Genomic DNA, 16,481 nt, shown 5'->3' with positions numbered 1-16,481 from the left:
AAAGGAGATGTATGGTGGGCGGTAATGTTGAGGGTTGGTTTAGTTGATGAGCTCATTGTACATTTTAAAACTATGCATATACACCTTTTGACTACTTTTAATTCCACAGTTTCACTTCTAAGTGCTGTGATTATATTTGAAATAGAATTTGACAATTATTGTAAAATTGAGTTATATTAAAGAATATTTCAATTCTTGGTTGGCAGTAGTTAAAAATGCAGTCTTGTCTGACATGGGCTCTGGTAAACACTCAGGCAGTATAGACTCCTGAATCTAAAAATTAGTAGCATGTCTTATGCCAGTCCCTTGGGATTTTTACCAGTTCTTATTTCAGACTCCACATAGTTTAAATATTTATTTAAATATATTTATAATAAAAATATCCTGAATATTAAATTCCTTCATAAACAAATACCAAAGATTTTGTACATGTATTTGTACATAATATATTTTATATATACATATATGTGTATATATAATTTCCATGGAGAATAAATGTCTTAAATTTTAAATACGTTATTTTGTGCTGATGAGAGAATATAAGCTAGAAGAAATCTATTTAAAATTAGTTGCCTCTAATTTTTAATTTATTTTGAAATATGTTTGTTTTTTAAGTTTATTGTGTAAAGGAAAACCTGGATATACTTAGAAAAAAAGACCAGACATCATTGTTCTTGCCTCCTTAAAACGAACATGTATCAAAGATTTTATTTAATAACAGCAATAGTTAAAGAATGCTAAAATGAATTTATAAATGCAAGCAAAATTGGTCACTATTCACAAGGTGATAATCAGTGACATTCCACAGGAAACAACTTCTATGAATAGGAATTATTTGCAGTTAACTATCAGTTTTCTGATAGTTTTAAACTAACATTTATCTCTACAGATTAGTAAAATAGCCTCGTCAAAGTTATAAAGATGGATATAACCGCAGTGGAGGTTCTAGCCAGGATACCTCCTAATTTCAGTTTTTCACTGTTTCTCCTTAAGTTGGTGTGAAAATTTTAAACTTATGAGCCTTCCTACCAATGAAGTCTTTTAATTAGTAGGTAGAAGGCTTTAAGTTACTCTTTATTTGGGTAAAACTGATTTAATTAATGCCAAAAAACAAAAACAAAACCTTCTCTTATAAGTTTAATTTGGGCATTTCCGGTTGAGAAAGCTTAGATGTGATGTAGGAATCCTTTTTCCCTGGAAATGCTTTCAGGTAAAGCACTAACCACTCTTTCCTCAATAGCTTGATTTTTACTTTAGAACTCATTAACTTCAGATGGAGAGGAACTCTGTTTTAAGAATATGGGGTTTGCAGTTTTAGATGTTACACTCTTAATACTCTGATATGAATAATATTCCATTTATGAATTGTCACAAGAATTAAGGATTTTCTCCTAATTTCTTGAAGAAGAGTACTGAAGGGTCATAATCCTCCTCTGATTGTACTTCCGTAATTTTTGTTTGTTTTCATATTCTTTTTCATTATATGTTACTACAAGGTATTGAGTATATAGTTCCCTGTGCTATGGAGAAGAAACTTGTCTATTAATTTTATATATAGTACATAGTATCTCCAAATCTTGAACCATAATAAATTAATACAGATCATTAATCAGATTATCAAATATTTTCAAAAATTTTAAATAACAGCACATTGCTTTTTTCTTTTAAAAACCAATAATCAATCTAATACTAAATCCTAACAGGTGTTACCAGGAAATCTTTCCCCCTGAGTTTAGATCCTTATGAATCATGAGTCAAGGGTAGTGTCATTCTTAACAACTGTTAAACAATTTTTTTCGAAAAAAGTAAAATCATGACTCTCAGACAGATTTAAAATGAACATAAGTCAAAGGTTTTAACTTACTAATTACTGCGGAAACCAAAAAAATGTTGCAGCTGGTTAATGGGTAAGTCCAAAGATTAGACAATCCATAAGCCCATCAAAAAGGCAAAATTAATTTGCTTCATAGATGCAAAAACTAACATCTTCCACAGTGAGGAAAGAAGTCAGTTGAATCTCCACCAGACAGAATCTATTTGCGTGTCTGTAAACACTAATTATTTGCTTTACTATCAGTTTTCTACAGATTAACTTCTATATCTACAAAGTTGTGAAATAGCTTGAAGACAGGCACAAACCACATAGAATCAGATGGCCTGGAAGGATGTGTCCTAATCAATGCATAGTTTCCATTAAAGACAGTTAGCAGTTACTTTTTGATTCATTGAAAAATCTTTCACATTTTGTCTTTACATTGTGTTGAAGGTAAATGTTAGCGAAGGGCATCCATTGTTTAAAACCTATATTTTGTACCATAAATGACAGTATGCAGAAAGTACCTTGACTGAATTGGCTCAAGATCACAAAAAGAAAAGCCATTAAAATCGTAATAGAATTTAACTTTATTGTGACAAGTAGAAGTATTTGTTCTTCAAAGATGTTTAACTGACTCTCCAGAAATAAATTTTCTGTCTTCTATAGATATGGACTGATGAAAATTTGGTGCATTAATTTTATGATTTCATGTACATAATCTTGCTAGCGAGAATCTTTAAATGTGTTTGGAACACTGACTAACACTGGACATAGAACAGGTTGTATCAGGTCGGCTTAAGTTGATTAATACCTCAGTTGTTGATCACAACAGATCCCTTTAGCAATTTATAATGTGTGTTTCAGAATACAATTATTTAAGAAAAGCAACTGGGATAAATTAACTTCAATGGTATATGCCACTGAAATGTGAAACTATTTTGGCACAATTGAGTTTTCCCCTTAAGTTTGCCGTAATGGCACTGAAAAACTGTCAGTCACATGTGTAAGAATAAAGTACTTTTAAAGTCCTATTTACTTCGGAATGGGACAGTATAATCATCAGTAATAGCCATAGAGTAAGCACACAGTGCCAATACTCTTGAATTTTTTCCCACTTAAAAGCAGATTCCTCACTCAGAGAGACCTTTCAGACAGTGTTTTCTTCACTGAGCAAGTGTTTATTGTGGCTAACTTGAAGCACGTGAGAAAACTGAAGCTAGCCTGTTTCTTATATGCCTCGCTTGGCCTTGTTAATAGATTACAGCATTCCACTTGTTAGTACCAGTGACAGAGGAGGAACTTTTACTATTATGCTATGTGGTAATGATAAAGAAGACAGAAAAAGTCTTTTTATGGTAGTTGGGTGCTCACAACAACCCTCCATGTTGTGGTGATAAGAAGACACAAGTTGGATATCCTGCAGAGGCACATTAACTTGTTATCTGCAGGGCTGATACAGCCTCCTAAATTCTCTCACAGTGACAGGAACCCCATCTAAAGTGAGGGTTTGCAGAGCCAGAGATACGAGAGCACCGTTCTTCCTCATGAGTACAAATAGGGTTAACCCTACCATTGTAGAATAAAAAAGTTTTGTGATTATTAAACTAAAGCCATATTCTTCTCTTGTGCAATTTTTAAAAGTTCAAAGGGACATACTTGGTGATTGCTGTTAGTGGAAGAGCAAGACTATGAATTACCTAGTCTTAGAATATATAAATATGAGGGGAAAATACCTAGAGATTTCAGGCTAGAATAAATCAACTTTATGATAAAATCTGTGTGTAGGCACCTACTGTTTTTGTTCTGTATCTAGAGCTGCGTAGGTTATAAAAGTTCATTGTGTTCCAGTATTCTGAGTGTTAATGTCTTCACTGCTGATAGCAAGATGCAGAGTTGGCAAGCAGACCTTGCTGCCACCATGGATGGGGGAGGGTACATGTCTCCATCCTTCAGTTCTAAACAACAGGACCTTTCATGGCTGAGTACATATAAAAGTCTGTGTGATTAGTTAGACTCATAGAACTCAGAGCCATGGAGCCAGTGTTGGGGAAGTAGGTATAGTGTTTGCTGTGTGCTCATGGTTAGTGATTATGTTGTGGGGGTTTCAGGCATTGTGTGTGGGATTCGTAGCACATGCCAAGTAATCGAGAGGCTAACATATCTATACCAATGATTTCTTATGTCTTTAAACGTGCAAGGAAAAAATCAAATAGAGTAAAGTGAAATTTTAAAGAACTTCAGAGAAATTAAGGAAAAAAATCTCAAACCTTAATGTATTGTGTGTTTACCTTTTGCTTCTCTCAAGAGGAAATGAGTAAAATAAGCATTCATAATTATTATAAATGATGTTTTAAAGGACACTGAGATCTGTTATTATGAATTATTTAAAAATATTCCTTAAATCTAATATAAATAATCACTTGTAAATGCACACATCTAGTACTAGTCTATTGTGCAAACATTTCTTAACTAAACAAGCTCTGACAGGTAGGCTTACTTGAAAAAATTTAACTTCCTAAAGCTTCTCTGTAGTTGCCTGGAAAATCAGCAAGTCTCACAGCTAGCTAAGTTGTTGAAACCTAAAAATTCTACTTTAAAATAAGATCCATCAGCATTTTTTAAAATTTAGACATTCTGGAAATGAATTAATATTCCATAGATTGTTAAGCCCTAGGTTTTAAATTTTATGCTTTTAAATGCTAGACAAGTCCTTTTGTGATGATTTTAATTTAAAAAATTAAAAATCATAAAACCAACCATTCACTATATTTCTATCCCAGAATAAGAAAAAAAGAGTCAGTGTGATGTCAGGGATACTTTGATGACACTCAAAATTCTCCACAAAGTCAATTCAGTGGATCAGATCAATCCATGAGGGAGCTCTCTAGAAAGAGTTAGCAAAGTGTGGAAAAGATTATGCTGATGTAGTTTTTAATACAGATTTTAAAGATATGTGAAGTCTCTAACAATATGTACATTCTGCATAGGAAAGAGTCCTTTCTGTCATATATAAATAGGTATTTGAATTTTTCTACTTCAGAGTTATGTATGAAAATGATAGTTCTTAAGAACAAATTAGGAATGAAATTATTGGGGTGTTGTGCCTATTCTTATGAATAAGTTGAACTCTCAGGAAGAAAGGAATGTCAGTAGATGAAATTGCTGAAATATTCATTTTATAAAGGTACTATGGTAACTTCCCAAAGCATCATTTTGATACATTTGTATTTCAGTTCTTATACTCATTGGCCCTAACAGGTGTGTTGGATCAGGCTGTAACCAGATTTGAATTGTAACTGTCAGAACAGTGAGTTATTTAGTATTCTCTAGGAAGTATGGAAAGGAAGAATACAAATCTGTGAATATTCCTTTTCTCTTCATGTATAATGGGATCATGATTTTGCTTATATCTAAGGTTTACTGTATTTGAAGAATTAGAGTATGTTTGTGATCATTTAAAACCATTTCAGTGGCTCTTTTATAACCCAGTTCATTCAGTCTGTGCTCTCTTAATAAATTTTACAAAAAAAATCATGGCAAGTTAGTATCATTTGTGTGTGAATTTTCCAATTGTATTTCAGACTTTAAGAAAGAAAGGCCTTAATGGTTGTGAGAGCCCTGATGCTGACGATTACTTTGAGCACAGTCCACTCTCGGAGGACAGATTCAGCAAACTAAATGAAGATAGTGATTTTATTTTCAAACGAGGCCCTGTAAGTACTTTTACTTTACCTCTACTTTTTATTTGTTGATCCTTTTTGTTAACTTCATTATTTAGGCTCTGAACAAGAAGGAACACAGAGGGTGCGACAGCCCAGACCCTGATACTTCCTATGTGCTAACGCCACATACAGAAGAAAAATATAAAAAAATTAATGAGGAATTTGATAATATGATGCGGAATCATAAAATCGCAGTGAGTACTAAAGAATGGTTTGTGTTTTTATCTTATGCATGAAGAGATTGACCATGCATCTTGTTTATTTTCCCAGTGGGTGATGGCAACAGTAAGCAAAAGGGGGGAAGTAGTTTATTAATTTCTTTTGGTTTTATAGAACTTCAGAATAAAATTTTGGAGATCTTATGGTAGTACATCTTCAGTGTCTTAAACTTAGTAGTGAAGAGAAAGCATCCTAATCCTGACTCAGCTTTTTACTATACCTTTGAATAGGGCACCTAAACATCCTGGATTCCAATTTCTTTATCTGTAAAGTGAGTGAGTTGGCTCACATAGTTTTTAGGTCCCTTCCAGCTTTAAATTTCCATGTTAAGTATAGGGTGCACGTGAGACTTTTGCTCTCCCTCTTATGACCTTTAAAAATACTACATGTACTTAAGTAGATCTTGAGACTATAAAGTGACTGGATTTATTACAAAATTTGGTGTTTCAAAATTATTTTTAATTATTTTGTATAGTTGCTGTAATAGTCGCTTACTATTTGGCTTTCTGTAAATGTCCCAAAACAACTTTTCGACAATACCTGCAAAGTCATTTTCTTACACTGTAGGTATTGAGGAAGAGAGCCTTGGCTCGATTTTAATTTAAGGAAGCAATGTTCTTAAACTGGTTGCAAAACAAATAGTTGGTTTAAAATTTTTCCATGCTCATCCATCTAATAGTAGTGAAACAGTACTTCTTTGAGTTCCTGCTGCTTTGATAGTTCTTCAGAGAAGAACTACTTAGGACAGTTGTTCTGGATCTGATTTTTCTAGCTCTGTGTGATTTGTAGGCTTTATGGAACAAATCGGTTCCAATGCTGATTGATACTTGCTTCGTTGTCAGAGTTAACTCTCTTACAACTGTGCGTTAAAGTATGCATCACGGATTTTTTTTCTTGAAAGTTGCCTTATGCTATAAATAAGAATCTCATGAAAAACAGATTTAAGGAGGTATTTTTGTGCTAATACCATTCTTAAAAAACAAAACAACAGCAAACAAAAGAAAATAAAATCCCTTCTGACCTCACATGGATCTCGGTGATCTTGCAGTTAGTGTTAAGCTGCAAAAACATTTATAAATAAAATCGCTTTACTTTTGAAAGTTTATCATATGTCTATTGTTTTATGCCTTTTAATGAATTATAATTTTCAACCTGAAATAAACTGTTGAATAGAGTACATAAGTTACTTATATTCCTCCAACTTTGAATTAGCAATGCTACCTTACTTTGCAAATCACTATTTTAAAATGTAAGGAGAGGAATTTTTTTTCTCTCACTTTAAATTATAAAGAGGATTGTTATGTATCATGGTTAACGAGTATATTGTAAGTGGTCTAAAGAGGAAATGCAAGAGGAAAATAGAAAATACTATTTTAAAGGGAGTATGGAATATTTTGGAGGAAAAGAAGATAGCATTTATAATATTTGTAATTTAATATTTAAGCAATTTAAAGATAGCTTGTCAGTAGTTAATTTTATTATTTAGATTATTTTTTGCATTTTTATTACATTGAGATTGCATTATGCTATGTATATAACTTGATTTTTGTTTTCTTTTTTTTTAGTTTTGTCCATTAAGAATGTTAGTTAAATCAGACCAGGGCTTGTTTATAATGTTCCAGATTTGATGTATGAAGTTTATAATATGTGTACACACTTTTTCCCTTTTGTTGTATTTGGAATCTCCCAATAGAAATGTAATGTTACTAAACTAGTTTGCATTAAAATGTTAATTTAAGCTTGCTTAATAGCAGTGATATATTTTGTAATGTCTCAATTCCACAACAAAACTTTAACATCAGGTTCTGACCTCTAATTTTGATCTCTCTGAATATTTGAAATATACAATATATATATTATACTAGTATATATGTATTAATATATAAAAAATGAAATTGAATATGTTCATGTTAAACATTCTTATGTTTAAATATAATTTTAAAGAAAATAGTTTAAACCGGCAAATTGATTTAGTAAGAACCTATCCCTATCCTCTACTTTTAGTACCTTAAGTTACCTTATCAAAATAAAGTTTGTAAGTTATTAAATTAATACAGATGAAAATGAAACTAACAGTTTTCTCTTCCTTGTTCTTTATTTACAGCCTGGTTTGCCGCCTCAGAACTTCTCAATGTCTGTCACAGTCCCTGTGACCAGCCCTAATGCTTTGTCCTACACTAACCCAGGGAGTTCACTCGTGTCCCCCTCTTTGGCAGCCAGCTCAACATTGGCAGATTCAAGCATGCTCTCCCCACCTCAAGCCACGCTGCACAGAAATGTATCCCCCGGAGCCCCTCAGAGACCACCAAGCACTGGCAGTGCAGGTACGTAGTGATACTTATCCTGCCCGTTCTTTAACAAAAAGGATGAAAGGACTAATTGCTAACATAAACAGTTTCTTACTCTGCTACTCTTAATTTTATTGCTTTGATGATCAAGAGTCACTACTACATAACTGCCTCCATTTTAAAGTATTTTTTTTGAAAATCTGTGGCTCTGGCATTGAATCAGGCATAGAGGAACATCACAGAGGACCTGCCATCTCTAAGTTTTCCTTACCAAGAGAAAGCCTACTGAGAGAGGATATCACAAGCAAAGATTTAAGGTTGAGTGTGAGCCATTCATGTAAAAAATATGGAGAAATAGACTCACTTGAATGGAGCTAGAATGTTTTTTACGCGACTCTGCCTGCCTGATTCATTCATTAATTCAGCAGAAGTTTGCAGTACATTTACTGCATTATTCTGTGTAATGCAGTGTCTCCTCTCCCTAAGTCCTAGATTTTATAGCATTCCATTAGCACTGCCCCCATTCTAATCAATATGTACTATTTGGAATTGATACACAAGAAGACGGGCATGTCCAGAGCTTGATAGGTGAGTGCCTGTGTGTATATGACACATTAACACCAAGTTCAGACTGGGCTGGTTTTTATTTTTATGTTTTTTAGGGATGGAGTGAGGGTTACCTCTTTTCAGTTCATTGTCATTCAGACAAGGAAAGCCAATTCACATTCATTCCTTGTCCCCTCTCTTCTCTCTATGATGTTAGGTGGGATGTTGAGCACTTCAGACCTCACAGTGCCAAATGGAGCTGGAAGTAGCCCAGTGGGTGAGTGAATTCCTGCTGGTTCACTTTGTAGGCATCCAACCTGTCTGAGATAAAAGGAATATTGTCCTTCAAACAAGGGTTTATACCAATGAAGAGGAAAAATGGGATATATGGCTAGAGTAGACATGTCCCTTTGTGTATTTATTTAATTTCCTTTTGAGGGTACTTTCATTGATGCTTAACATTTTTTCATATCCATGTTGTATTCCTCATACCTTGGCCTTAAGTTCAGTTACTCATTCATTCAGTAAACATTGTTTCCTTCATAGCAGATATTGTTCTTTTCTAAAAATTAAATTGCCTTAATATAATTTTTACATGAGGGCAATTTCAAGCTTTCTGTGTTACTTGCCCTTACCAATGTTAAATTGTTAGCAGACTGATATATCTTACAATTGCATGAAATGTTTTCAGAGAGATTGCAGTACAAAGAAATGGTGGACCAATTCTAGAGACACAGAAAGAACTGAGAAGTTTGTCTCTGAAGGATCTGTTTTGGTAGTCACATGTAGAACATTCACATTTTGTCACAGTTGCTGTCAAATTGGTTCTTTTACTTTGAGACCCCTCCCAAGATGACTGGCAGTTTACACATGACATAATTGTGTCTGCCCAGCCCTCAAGTGCTAGTAAAGATAGATTATGACCTTAACATTACAGAAACATGGCATGTATGTCAAAAAGTCACAAGCATAACTATCCCTTTGGATTACCATCACATTAAGTCATCTTGGTCTCTTCGTCTGTAATAATCAAGTTATCATCATTGTTATCTGAAAGCAAGGACAGGAATTCCCCCCTCCCCCTCTAAATATTGTGTGTTCAAGGATCTGAAAACAGATCACTTACAGGAAGAATTCCCAACTACATGCATTCAACCCATTTATTCCACAAAGTATGTTAGACCTTCTGCTATAAGAAAAGTTCTGAGGTGATTGAATAACTTAGTTAAAAATGATAAGAAAGAAAGAAATAGACACTGAGACAAGTTAACAAAGCATATAGTGAACTAAGGTAGGAATAAATGCCTGATTATATCTGCCACTCTATTAACTGCTATTTTAATGGAATTAAACAGGTAAGACCTGTTGTGAGATCTTTTTAAAGAGGTAATTAAATGGAGAAAAATTCATGAAGGTCTTACCAACTATACGTTAGGGCTGCTATACTTCTATGTGTATTTCCTAATATTTATGATTTATTTCTTTTCAACTTTCAACCCATATACCCTTTTTGAATTGTATTTTCTCATATGCTTTTATTCCCCCAACATGATACACCTTGCTCTCCCTTCCACTTTCCAGCCTGGTTAAGGTTGGAGTCAATAATTTCTATTTCATTTAATGTTAATGTTAAATAGCTGTAGGTTTTATTTCAAAAAGCATTTTTATTTCACAGGGTTCAACTATTTGAAGTTTTCTAATGTGTTTTCCCCTTGCTTTTACTTGTTTTCATAAACTTGGTTCTTCCTCCTGTCAAACAAGTGTTTCAGTTCTTGTTGTTTTGTTTGTTTGTTTGTTGTTTGTTTGGAGAGTTTTTTTTGGTACTCTTCACACTTCCCTAAAGCTCTTTCACTGTTCTTTCCTGTCTGATGTGCAGCTGTAAATCTATCTTGGTCTTTGCTGCTCAGTTTTCTGTGTTCCTTTGGTAATTTCAGACTCAGACTTTGACATCATCCTAATTTGACTTTCTACATGTGAGCCTGTTTCTTTTTTTTTTTTAAATTTGTTTTTCTTCTTTTGTAAGCCTCTTCCCCCCTTTCTAGACTCTCAGATGTGTAGAAGGGCACATTAATTACACTCCTCAGATCATGGCTCATCATCACTGGTTTGTACAGTGCATCTCGGTATGTTATTCATTTATCCCTCTTATCCCTCTGTTCCACTCTCATGCCCTTCCTCCCCCCACCCCTGCTCCCCTGTTATAGGCAACTGTTTTAGTATGTTTAGTGTTAACAGTGTTAGTAATCATGTCAATGATTATGATTAGTGGACATGAATTTTTATTAAAATTTAAAATTCAAGTATTAAAATATTTTAAGTGCTTAGTTATTTGCAAGTGTGTTTCCATTAGTACACACACACGGAGATAAATCTGTTTCTTAGTGTGCACCTAAATGTCTTACAACACGTCAGGATTGGGTGTCTTGATTCTTAACTGATTCATACTCTTATATACCTATTTTACCTGCACTGGGTGTAACTCTGCTTATTCTGTTTGTTGAATTATATCCTAAATGACATTTTTGTTATAACTGCTTTTTAACATGTGCTACCTCAGAATTCAGATTCAACTGAGTAGTCATATCACTCTCTTCCAAAACCAGATGAAAGTAATTGTATTTGTGTAGTACTTAGAGCATACATGGGTTTAAAGTGTTTCTTGCTATAAATCTCACCCCCCCACCAGTATATTTTTTGTGAGGAAGAGTCAGATAATGTATTTTAGCTTATTTTCAACAATGGTGCCATTTTGGTTTAGTAGTTTGGAAGAATTAGTTTAAACTGAATTTTATGCCTAAATAAAGTCTTTATGAATTTTAACATTTTAAATTCCATGAGAAATTTAGAAGAAAAGATATTAAAAGCTGTGGGTATGATTTCTCATTTACATTTTTTAGAGTGTGTTTCTTGAAACTATATGAAAAGAAGGACTTAACCTGTCTGTTTGGCAAATCTTGTGCTAAATAAAACTGAACAGGTTTCCTTACTGTTGGATTTACATCAGAGCCTTTAAAATGCTAACCTGTCTTGTGAATCTTAAAACTTAGTATGTAACATGGTTATTCAAAGTGAGTTCACAATAGAACCCTCCATTTTTTTTCTCATGAAAAAGCGTCTTTCAGAATTAATGTCATAAAACATACTTTGGGAAAGACTGGTCATTTGGGCAGACTTGGTCCTTTGGACCAGCCCTTTTTCTGAGGACAACTGGAAATTCTAGGCAGAGTATTTTAAAAATCTGCGTGAAAGCATTTGAGAGCTAATAAGATAATAAAGAATTATTGGCTCAAGGCCTGGGGAGTGACAAAGTCAGAGACTCAAAGAGGTGAGCCTAGCACTTACGGCTGTTTTTTCTCAGGTGGTGGTAACCACTTCCACGGTGGGGTGCCAGAGAAGCTGAGTGTGACAGCCTCAGAGACCTAGGGGACAGAGAGATCACAGTTCAGGGCCCATAAAGAATTAGGAGGGCCTAGTATACTCGTCTCACTTTGGGTTGAGACCCCAGAAAGCTGCGCCCTGGAAGTAACGTGAAGCAGAGGTAAACGGTCCCTCGTGGTGGCTACTTCTCCTGTTTGCATCATCCCGTTTCTTAGAGTCAGGTTGTGGTGGTCTGTTGTTAGGGGCCCCAGGATGCCTGGGAAGGCAGCTACTCTCTAGAAGAATAGCATCACCATCCTGGACCTTACTATTTCTACTTGAGATACTAACTAGGCATAGTCAGGAGCAATACAGCATAAATGAAAACCTGCAGCAAAAATGGCCAGTAGAACCAGCCTCCTGGGAACTCCAGAATCTGGGGTTTTTAGATACAGACTTTGAGTTTAACATAACAAGGTTTACTGTGTCAAGGACATTTTTTAAAAGATGAAGAACTTTGGTAGAGAACTGGAAACTTTAAAAATGGACTTTTTTTACTGAAAAAATTAATTGTATTAAGAATTTACTGGATGAGTTTAATAACAAATCAGACAAAGCAAAAGGGAGCATTGGTGAACTAAAAGATGACAGGAAAAATACTCAAATTTTTGAGTCATAAAAGGATGGATAATTCAAAAGAAGAATAAGACCTAGAGAATACAGTGAGAAGGCCTAACATACTTTACATTGGAGTCCTAGAGGGCAAAGAGAGAAAAAAATTGTCCAGAAGCAGTGTTTGAAGAGATAATCATTGAGAATTTATGTGTAAACACATTTGACTGTCCTTTATGATTGGATTACTGCATTCTGTTGATTCTTATTTTGTAGTTGGCTTTATTCCTTTGATAACTAAGTTTAAAAAGCTAAAGCTCTAAACTGTTCTTAGAAACAATGATCAGTACATACATGTAAACTAAAAAAATTTGCAGTACACTGTATATATGTATTTAGATACATTATGTGTATGTGTAGTTAAACTGTAATAATTCTACCTAATGAAACTGAAAAAGGCAAAAAAAAAAAAAAAAGAATAGTAAAGCTTGGTAGCTCTGTGGAAGTGGGGATCAGAGTGATGGAGGCTGACAGTAGTGCAAGTGTTTAAAACAAGTTGAGTTTGAGATGACAGCAGTGTATCCAGGGAAAAGTGCCCACCAAGTGGTTGCTTATAGACTGGAAATTAGGAGACACAAAACAGAAATACAGATTTAAGAGTCATATTGAGGCAATGGTTGAAGCCATGGGAATGCATGAAGTCTCTGAAAGAGAAGGAGAAATGTGGCCTCTTTGGGGCTATGCATACAGGAGAGATTGGAGAGAGAACACAGAAGCAGGTTCACATGATTGTCTGTTTTAGATGATAAGTTTCTAAATGGGCAGAATCCATGTTGTTCATCATACAGGAATTTCCATTGAGTCAAGTAAGAATGTCATCAGTGATTTTAAAACCTGTGGTCGTCTTAAATTTTAGAAACCTCATTCACTTCTTTATATAAATAACATAATTTTATAGACTTTTTAAATGTATTTTTATTTATTGAATGATGAGCTGAAACTTTGTCAGATTTTATGAAAAATTTGTCAAATGTGATAAAACCAATTCTTGAACCTTGATTTGGATGAATTTTTCAGAATCCTTAAGAAATTTTCAAAATCCTTTGCATGTCAGTTGAACTTCCCAAATAGATTCAAAATAATAGCCTTAAAAGAGTAGTATTAAGAACATGGAGTGCTTTCCAGCCACTTTAGTGCGCTATTTCAGCTGATATGATATTCTGAAACGGGAGCCAGATTGATATAATTGAACGCCCTGCCTTAGAGATAACAGGTCCATAATTAAGATTAGCTTTGTCAAGTTTCTGAGGGCATTAGTGTGCAGTTTGCTCAAAAGCATTTTCGTCACATTTGTGTCAGGGTATTAAGTTACCATAAAACTGAAAACACATTTTAACAATAGTCACATTAAATTAGGTTTATTCATTTAGAGTTGGTACTTTAATTCCTAAATTTGTAGGCTGTAGCAAGATGAATTACATACTTAAAGTATACACATCAAAATTCTGTCCCAACAATATCTTCATTTTTTTTTCATAAAAAGTGAACTAGAGGTAAGAAGGCATATATTAGATAGTATATGCCCACACTCCACAAAATAACAAATGGTGTGTACAAGATTGTCTTGTTTCAGCCTGGCAAGTTACCAAGTGCTTACATCATCCTGTAATCATCTGCCGCAGACTCCAACTTCACACTAAGAACTATCATGCCTTTAGATCCCCTTTCATTCTTACAATTTGCTTCTCATGGGTTACTGTAGTACCGTGTCCGGCTGGAAAGCATCACAAACTCCATGTGGGAAAAGAGGGTTAGTGCTTCCTGATAAAGTGTTTTTCTAAATTATATCTTTGCATCATCTTATGTATTTGAGAGGAAATATCACTTTATCCTTTAGATTTGAGTGCAAATCAGGTAAATAAGAATCTTCTTCTAAATATTGTCAGAAAAATTAAGAACATGTTCATGCCGTCATTTAATTAAAAGAAACATTGTTAATCTTTGCTGACTGATGTTAATCTTACATTCTGTTCCCTTCCTGTTTTTGTATAGAATTGTTTGATATGTGTTTTATATCTAAGTGAGTTGCTTAGCAGTTACCTCTGCCCAGTTCTTGGATGAGCCCTGCTCCGCAGGGGATGGCCTAGTGGGGAGATTGTTTTCTTTTTGACAGCACTGCTTTCTGAAGTTTAACAGAATGCAGGAAATAGTCTCATAAGGTTAACTGAAATGCCAGTCCCAACAGCAAAATTAAGTCACATGATGAATTAAAACTGGTAGGTCACTTAGTAAAAGTTTTGGAGGAAGCAAGAGGAATTGGGTGAGAGTTAAGGTGGAGGAGGTAGGAGATACTGATCATCTGGAGTCCTGACATTTTGAATCACAGCTTCTGAGGAGATCCAGACCAGTTCCTAAGTGCCACACCTCATTCCTCTGTTTTTTTTGTCCCATGAAAATGCACTGGTTAGGATGCAGCAGGGTTGATGAGATCACATTGGCAAAACATTAATTTTTAGTTTCTCATATGAATAATTTACCTAAATAACATCTTTTTCAAACTCTAAAATATTATATGCAGATATACTGAAGCATCCATTTCCTTCAACAGATTATCTTCAGGAACTTTATCTCTTTCTAGTTACATTTTTTAATTTTAGAATTTATGTATCTATTCATCAGTTGACCCTATTCATTGTATTCTGTTTCTGAAAATGTTTTATAAACTGCCAAACATTATGTAAATTTTTTCATCTTTGTCCTTTCAGACTGCTTAATAGTCAGTCTCACAAAATCTTCCCTAATTAAGCCCCCATACCTGTATCAGTGCTTTGCTTTCTGTGTCCTTGTAAATTTTATGTGGTTGTACTTCATTGTGTTGCCCATAACTTAAGTATAATTTGGCATCTTCATGCCTCTGTGATGTGTGCCTGCTTTTGCTAGAAAAGGTGCTTGAAGACCATGTAGGGTGTTTTTTTTCCCTTCCTATATCCTCCTCACTGCATAGTGCTCTGCACACAGTACATGTTTAAAAGCTTATTTCCAAATTACAAAGACAGTTCTGTATTGTTACCTGATTTTAGAGAGTCACTGCTATTGATGTGTGAATGCTGAGAATTCAGGAGGCCTGTTCAGCCCTCCATGAACTTCTAGTTCACTATTCTGAATATTTTGTTCTTGATCAGCTGGTAATAAACACTAGAAATGGAATTCATAAGCCAACAAATTTATTCTCTTATCTAGTGCTCTTAAATTAGTATGTATCTGCTGTAATAGAGTAGACTTAGATACTAAGGACTATTCAAAATAGAGTAATAGTACTGCATTCACGACACTGAGTCTCTTGCTACAAGCACACCATCTACACGGTCAACTTCGTTTTTTATTTTTGATTATAAAGCTGATGATTATTTTAAAATTATGCAATACAGTGACATACGCTGTATTTTTATGAGCAGTTAACACTATAACTTAAATTTAGTAATTAAATTTTCATAAAATATTTTTTAAATATGTAATTGTTTTCTATTCTCACCTGCTTTATTTAAGATTTACTTAGGAATTAAAATAGCATATGGAGCCTCTATTTTATGTTCCTGTATATTGTTACTTTTTTTTTTTTTTAATTTGTGGCATTATCTCCACCATTGAACTGTAAGCTCATCAATAGTAACTGTTTCTACTAGGATACTATCAGTTGCAACTAACAGAAAACCATCTCAATTAGGTTTAAGTAGTATAAGGTGTTTACTAAGTTATATGTAACTGAAAAGATCCAGAAGTGGTACACACTATAAGCATGGTAGGGCTTCTACTTCATTTATTTTTAGCCTCGTTTCTCTATCAGCTTTTTCCTCATTCTGACTTTCTTCTGAGTCTCAAAATGGCTTGAGAATAAAATGCTTCCTCAGTCATATTTGGAGG

General features: G+C 34.2%; 1 protein-coding gene across 6 annotated transcripts in view; it reads left to right on the top strand.

Moving 5' to 3' along the window:
• The window catches only part of MEF2A (myocyte enhancer factor 2A), a 124,268-nt gene that overhangs the window by 80,702 nt on the left and 27,085 nt on the right, over positions 1 to 16,481 (top strand). For 3 of the 6 annotated variants that reach the window (XM_031440477.2, XM_031440479.2, XM_064480531.1), the window contains exons 5-7: positions 5,595 to 5,732; positions 7,862 to 8,081; positions 8,809 to 8,868. In XM_031440477.2, coding sequence (XP_031296337.1) covers positions 5,595 to 5,732; positions 7,862 to 8,081; positions 8,809 to 8,868 — 418 coding nt within the window. Of the gene's footprint in view, positions 1 to 5,397; positions 5,530 to 5,594; positions 5,733 to 7,861; positions 8,082 to 8,808; positions 8,869 to 16,481 lie in introns of all 6 variants that reach the window. The other 3 variants (XM_010985329.3, XM_031440480.2, XM_064480532.1) reach the window with 2 other exon arrangements.

Source organism: Camelus dromedarius, chromosome 29 (assembly GCF_036321535.1).
Source record: "Camelus dromedarius isolate mCamDro1 chromosome 29, mCamDro1.pat, whole genome shotgun sequence".
Lineage (NCBI taxonomy): Eukaryota > Metazoa > Chordata > Mammalia > Artiodactyla > Camelidae > Camelus > Camelus dromedarius.
The sequence above is the reverse complement of the archived record's forward strand: the minus strand, read 5'-3'. Positions and strand labels throughout refer to the sequence as shown.